General features: G+C 60.5%; 1 protein-coding gene across 1 annotated transcript; it reads right to left on the minus strand.

Annotated features, from left to right (window-relative positions):
• Positions 1 to 390: 390 nt before the first annotated feature.
• Positions 391 to 6,919, minus strand: CTSH (cathepsin H). The gene is made up of 9 exons (XM_039723311.1): positions 6,804 to 6,919; positions 6,145 to 6,249; positions 5,833 to 5,919; positions 5,227 to 5,282; positions 4,105 to 4,186; positions 3,957 to 4,025; positions 3,465 to 3,571; positions 1,606 to 1,731; positions 391 to 1,039 (listed from the first exon to the last, which is right to left on the minus strand). The coding sequence occupies exons 1-9, from the start codon at positions 6,849 to 6,851 to the stop codon at positions 964 to 966; spliced, it is 756 nt and encodes a 251-aa protein (XP_039579245.1). The 5' UTR covers positions 6,852 to 6,919; the 3' UTR covers positions 391 to 963.
• Positions 6,920 to 7,088: the final 169 nt, after the last annotated feature.

Consider the following 7,088-nt stretch of genomic DNA (forward strand, 5'->3'; position numbering starts at 1 on the left):
CGAGTGCCGCCGCAGCTGCTCCCGCAGGTTGTTCTGCGGCACGGCCGCCATCGCGGCCGCCCCGCCGCCAGGGGGCGCGCCGCCGCCCGCCCGCGCTTCGCATTCGGCGCCAAAACCGCGCCCGGCCGCTCATTGGCCGAGGGGACAGGACGGAAGTGACGCAAGGGGCGGGCGGCATGGCGGCGGACATGGAGATGGTTCCGGAAATGGCGGCGCCGCCCTCAGGCCGGGCCCGCCCCCTCCATGGCTCCGCTCCGCCTCATCCCCGCTCCCTCCCGGCCTCGCTCCGCCTTAGCCCCGCTCCCGAGCCCCGCTCCGCACCCCGAGCAGCGCTCGGCGCCGGGAGGCCCGAGCCCCTCAGCCCGCCCGCTCAGAGGTCACGCACAGCGCTCCGGTGACGAGGCAGCTTTATTGTCAGTGACAGATTTCATTGTGAAACAACACGGCCGTGCCCCTGCCCACACGCGGCTTCACTGCCCCGCTCAGAATCGGCACCGAGGTTCTGGCGTCTTCGCTGGCGAGGTAAAGAAAAATCACCCGTTTCTCCTCTATGTGCATTAAAATACCCTGGTTTTTAATACAAAATATAGCAAGCATTTCACCAAAATTGATAAAAGTGTACAAATCACAGCACTCACCCATCCTTCCTTTAAAGAAGGGGGAAATTGCCTTCAAAGTAAATTTCAGAATGGCTAAAATTTACACCCGGTGCTTGCAGAAAAGCCGCCCGAGGGACGGGGGAGCTCTGCATCGGCTCCTGTGGGGCCTCCCTGCCCCAGGCGGCCCGGAGGGATGGAGGCACGCCCGGGCACAGCAGCAGGGCTGGGCTGCAGAGGGCAGGCTCAGCTGGGCTGCTGGTGCCAGCCAGGCTGCCCGCAGGTGACACTTCCAGCGGGTGACAGCTCCGGGGGCAGGCGTGGCACTGGCTGTGCCTCTCCCCGCAGCCTCAGCCCCGGCACCCTGCTACACCCCAGGGACGGGGTAGGAGGCACAGGCGGCCAGGCCACACATGTTCCTGCCTCGCTCGATGAGGAAATACCTGCAAGAGACAGAAAGGGCTGGGAGGGAGCCTTCCTCCTGTGCCAGCTGAGCCTGGGCACGCACAGGTGCCCAGCTGGGGCCGCCCTGCATCCCTGGCACTGCCCACGGCCAGGCTGGCACTGGGTGCTCCCTTCCCCTCAGCTCTCCGGGCAATGCCATTCCCTGCCCCTCACACCCGGAGTGAACCAGAACCTGCATCCCACGCCCAGGAACCCCCTGTGCAGCTGGGAACCCTTGTGAAGCTGGGATCTCTCTGCTGTTCAGGCTGCTCTCCTGGCTGTGTGACCAGCAGGGAGGAGCGGGGGAACCAGGAGCTGTGAGAGCCCTGGGCACCAGGGGAACCAGCAGTTCTGCCAGCCTGGCTGAGCCCTGGGCACCTCAGCAGCTGCACTGAGCCAAGGCCCTGCTGGGCAGGGACCCAGGCCTGGCTTGGTGAGCCTGTCCCCACCAGCCAGCCCCATTCCCCCTGCTGCCAGCTGCCAGGTTTCAGCTGGAGGGTGGGTGTCACCCCCGCACAGGGCTGCCCCCAGCCCGGCAGAGCGTGGTGGGCAGCAGAGCCCTTACCCCTGCATGCCCCACAGGCGGCCCCAGGAGTTCTTGACGATCCAGTAGGGAGTGCCATCCTCCTGGCCGTAGCCCACGGCCAGCACGGCGTGGTTCACCTTGTCAGGGGTGTGCTCGCAGCGGGGGCTGCAGGGGACAAACACAGGCGGGCTGTGAGAAGCAGCCATTAGCCGGGATTGGTCAAGCCAGCAGGGCTGACCACACTGCAAACAGGACTGGGGGTGCTCTGAGCTGCCAGCTGTGGAGAGGAGGGAAGGCACGGAAAGGAGACACTGCTCTGTTTTTCCAGAGAAGTTGCCTGAGATTTCTGGTTTCCTGAAATTTTCCAGAGAAATTACCTGAAAATTCTGAAAATACAGAAATCTCTGAAACTACCAGCCATATCTGGAGTTAGGGGATCCATGGACTTTTGAGCTCCTAGCCCACCAAGACAAGCTACAGTGCAAAGGAATTTTCCCAGTTGGAACCAACACCTCTCAGTGCCTCCCAGTTCTGGTTTGTACTGCTCTGAAATTCAAGGGCACTGCTTCATGTTTTGCACAGGAACAGCGAGCTCTTGGGTCTAAATATGTGTTTCCTCTAAATTTTCAACCTTTAAACTGCACTTGCTGAAAGCTGCTGCCTGTGGTGTGAAAGACAGCTCATGGTACATGCTCCCATCTCAAGTGCATCTATTTTTAAACATTTTCAAGCTGCATCACAGGAAAAGATCAATAATCCACCTCAGATTTTCTCTTTTTTTTGGATCTGTTAACAGCTGCTCTGTGCTGAAAGCACTGGAGCACCAATTATTCCATGCACTCTGACTTCAAATCCACCCTAGACTGTAAGTCCACAGGATAACTGCTCCTGGCATGTTCCTCTGACCATGTCCCTGCCCTCCCAGCTCACACCTGCCCAGGGCTGGCACTGACCTCTGGCAGCACTGCCTCTTGGCCCAGCAAAGCCTCTGCAATCACCTCCTGCTCCTTCCTGGGAGCTCCCTGGGGCAGATCCCTCGGGCTCAGCCTCTCCCTTGCATTTTCCCTGCAGCTCTGCGTGACTGAGGGTTCATTACTCCAAAATATTTTCCTATTTCTCCAAACACACACTTCCCCCCTGCTGGGTACCAGCCCCTGAGCTGCCTCGCTCAGCTCTCATCTTCCCAGTGCACTGATCAGCCTTGCACGTGGCTCTGTGCCCACGGAGTGGCACCACGCTCAAGGCTTGCTTGGTGTCCCAAGCTGGCTTTTCTCTCTGCTGCTCCTCTGACCTGCCCAGGGAGCACCACGTGGCAGCACTGGTGAGGTGCTGCAGAACCTGCCCCGTGGGGAGCAGGCACACCAAAAAGCACCAGCTGCCGAGGTGCCAGCTGGGGTGCAGGCAGTGTGAGCAGGGGCAGTGTGAGCAGGGGCAGTGTGAGCAGGGGCAGTGTGAGCCACCCTTCCCACACCGCCCCTCTGAGCTCTGGCACTGCGGGAGCTGCCCTGATACCACAGAAAATCCACCTTGGCTGGGGCTTACCCTAACCACGTGTTGTACAGCTCGGGGCTGCCCTGCCTCTGTCCAGCCCAGCCCCGGGACAGCCCCAGCCCCGTGGGGAGCTGCCTGACTCGCTGACCTTCATTCCACCACAACCTGGTCTCCAGGCTGGACAGGTTCCTAGCCTGCAGCCCTCCTCCCAGTGCTGCACTCTCATCCCCTCAGGAACCAGTAAATCAAGGCTGTGTTTATTATTTTTTTTTCTATTTTCTACTTAACAGAAGTGTGAGAAAGCAGTGCAGTGTTCTGCATGCAGCAGGAGAAACAGGGATGCACATGACTCCAGCCCCACACGTTCCCCTTGCCCTCACCTCACCAAATGAGGGTCCCACACTCACTTGGAATACACTCCTTTCCTGTAGTGCATGAAGTCACTCGTCACCTCAAAGGCAAAGCTCACTGGGTTGTGCTTCCCCACAGCTTCCACCATGCCGTCCTCATCATACTGCAAGAGAGGAGCCAGGGTCATCATCCTCACCATCTCCTGCCTGTGCTGGGCCCAGCAGCCAGGCCACGGGGATGGATAACCCTGGTGTCCTGCAGGACAAGGAGTCCAGTGCTGAGCTGTGAGAGGAGAACTGGGACTGTCCCAGCCTGGAGGGACACCCCCTCTGGGAGGCAGGCAGGAACCCGGGGTCTGGGCTTTGGCTCCAGCACCTCCTTGGTGCCACCTTCCAAAAGGTGTGCAGGAGAGCAGCAGTGTGCCCAGCAGCTCTCTGAATCCAGGAGCACACAGGCTGCAGCTGCAGAGCCCAGCACAGCTTGGGCACCCCAGCACCTCCCCCTGGCACAGCCCTGGCAGTCTGGAAACGCAGCCCTCGGGGCCTCACCTGTGTGATATTGATCACATCCTTGACAAAGGCAATGGCCTTCTCGGGCTGGAACTTGCAGGTGCCGTTCTGTGGGGACAGAGGGGAGCTGTGGGGGCTGTGCCAGCCCTGCTGAGCCCCCACGGGGGCCGGGGCTGTGCTGCAGTACCTTGGCCCGGTAGGGGTAGCTGTCCTCCCCCATGAGCCCCTTGTTGTACAGGATGTACTCGAAGGCTTGGCTGGGCAGGCCCCTGCGAGACAACACGGCTCAGTCAGGATGCGAACAGTTAATTAGGATGGAAATGAGGAATTGGATGGTAATGCTGCCGCTTCTGCAGAGCAAAGCCATCAACAACCCCCCTTCTGCAGCCCACTCCCACCAGCCAGGGAGACAGGGAAGGGCAGTGTCTATCCCAGAGCCCCCAGGGGCACAAACTCCAGTCTGTGCCTGCAGCACTCCCTGCCTGGGCTGCCTGGCATGGTCACACCTCATTCTCCAGCTGCCAGGTCCCTGGAGAACACCAGAGCCCTAAGGGTGTGAGGTCAGCTGGCCACACAGCACCAGCCTCACGTGCTGAAAGGTGTTTTCTGGTGCCCTCTGCCCAGCCTGGCTGGGGGACACTGAGACACCCACATCTCCAGCAAGCAGCTGCTCCCTTCCCTGGCCACCTTCCAGAAGCACCTCTCAGGAGGGAAGAAAAGGGAGATGATCAGGGAGTGCTGATGTGGAAACGCCTAAGGAGGAGTCACAAGAAAAATAAAAAGCACAGCGAGTGGCTTTGCTCAACTCTGAGCGTCCCTCTAGGACTGCTGATCTCACAGAAAACAGAAGTTGTCAGAAAGCTCTATTCTGCCTTCTCTAGCAAAGCCAGGAGGAACCTCCCAAAGGGGAAGCTGAAGTTTCTGTGGGTTCTTCAGGGTGCCACGAGACGCGCGTGACCAAAGCACAACAACAGCCAGAAGTCCCCTTGCTGTCCCAGAGCCCATCAGAGCCCAGCCTATGGCTGCCGTGTGTGAAACTGATGAACAGTCTCAGATAAAACTAACAAATGAGGAACAACAGAGGTTGGGAAATGCTGGTGATTTACCGAAACATCCTAATCTCTAGGGAGGGTGAAATTAAAATAAGCAACCAAATCCAAAGCTGCTTCCCCTGCCACACTGCAGCCATGGGAAGACAAAAGCCATTCCACAATGTGGAAGGATCCTGGCACTAGATCTGGAGGAAGGCTGTCCCTCACAGGGTGTAAGATTCTCTAATTTCTGCTCTCTCTGGCCCTCTCTGACTTACCCACTGCAGCCGTGGTTGTTGAAGGCCTGGGCGCAATCAACCAACTGCTGCTCTGCCTGCAGAGAAGGGTGTTGAGTCAGTGATTGTCCCACAGCTGTGCTCAGTCAGTGACACAAAAAGCAACTGCACAGCAGGAACTGAGAGTGGGTTTGTCTGTGCAGCTGGCTGTGACAACCACCACAGCACTGCTACAGCCCTGGGAGTCACCTGGACATGGCTCCATGTCCCAGGGAGGCAGACAAGGAAGACCTGGAGCCAGCAGCCTGGGATGCCCTGGCTGCCAGGGGCATTCCTCCTCACGCCTGCCAGGAATCCATCCCCCCCAACAAGGACTGCCTGAGATGTCTTCCAAAGGTCAGGTTTGTTTTTAACACACCCAACCCTGTTATTCTGCTAAGTTGTGCAAGTGGCTACTGTCTTTCTAGTTCTTCAGGAATACAAATCCTCCGGGAGCTGAAAAACCAACATGTCCCAATGTGCTGCCTGCAGCGAGGCTGGCTGGCAGGGCCAGCACAGCTTCTTTCCCCATGCCTGCTCCCAGCAGCCTCCAGCCCCTCTGGCTCCATCCTGCTCCCCAAAGGGCTCCAAGCCCAGAAAACCTCTTACCAGAGAGAGCAGCTTTCCCGTGGCAATGGCAATAGCAGACTCCAAACAGCCCGTGGTGGAAAAGGTCCAGCAGCTCCCGCAGGCACCCTACACGAGGAACAGGAGCTGCAGAGGCTGCAGGCTCACCAGCCTCCCCAAAACACGGGCAGGGGGGCATGGCAGCAGTGCAGAGCCCCCACTCCCCCCTGCCAGGGCACACGGCAGGCACAGCACAGCCCCAGGGAGCCCCCCTGGCACAGGCACCCAGCACTGCTGCTCGGGCACGGCGCCTGCCCGAGCCATCAGCCCCTGGGGCTGTCACACACTCCTCACCTGGTTCTTCACGGGGGTCACGAAATTCCCCTTCTTCCTCCAGTCAATAGAGTCAGGATGTGGCCCAGAGCTGCGCAGGAAGTTCCCCTTGGTGGCTGAGCAGTTCTGCAGGCGGGGCAGGAGGGCTGTGGTCAGCTGCCAGGCCAGTGGCCCATGACAGCCTCCCTCCCAGGCTGAGGGCTGGTGACCAGCACACACACACTGGCCACTGCAGCCCCCGCCAGCCTGCACCCCTGGCTGCAGCGCCCCAGCTGCTCGGGGAGCTGACAGCAGAACAGACAGACAGCCGGGCTGGAGTCAGGGCTGAGGCAGCGAAAGCCACGAGGGTGGGGAACAGGCTTCCTCTGGCTCTTGCCCTGGTGGCACAGGATGCGACCTGATCACCGCAGACTGCAGGCAGCACAGCGAGGGGGGCTGGCCCGGCAGCGCATGGGGGTCATGCAGAACCCCCTCCTGAGGGTTCAGGTCACTGCAGAACCTGCTCGTGGGGGTTCAGGTCACTGCAGAACCTGCTCACGGGGGTGCAGGTCACTGCAGAAGCCCCTCCTGAGGGTTCAGGTCACTGCAGAACCTGCTCACGGGGGTGCAGGTCACTGCAGAACCCCCCCACGGGTAGCTGGACCCCTCCCTCCCCGCCCACCCGCACTCCCAGCACTTACCTGCGGCTCGCTCCACAGGTACAGCTTTTTAAACTCCGCGAAGGTCATGTCCGAGAACTGGTTGAGGCCCACTAGAGGGGGAGAGAGGGAGCGGCGCTGAGCGGGGCTTGCAAGGGGCGGGGTGGGCGGGGCGGGCGGTGGGTGTGGCACCGGGCGTGGCACCAGCTATGGGCGTGGCACCAGCTATGGGCGCGGCACCAGCTCTGGGCGGGGCTCTGGGCGGGGCACTGGGCGGGGCACCGGCACCGGGCGTGGCCCGCGGCCCGGCGGGTCCGGCGTTATCCC

Source organism: Passer montanus, unplaced genomic scaffold (genome assembly GCF_014805655.1).
Source record: "Passer montanus isolate IOZ18808 unplaced genomic scaffold, ASM1480565v1 scaffold5, whole genome shotgun sequence".
Classification (NCBI taxonomy): domain Eukaryota; kingdom Metazoa; phylum Chordata; class Aves; order Passeriformes; family Passeridae; genus Passer; species Passer montanus.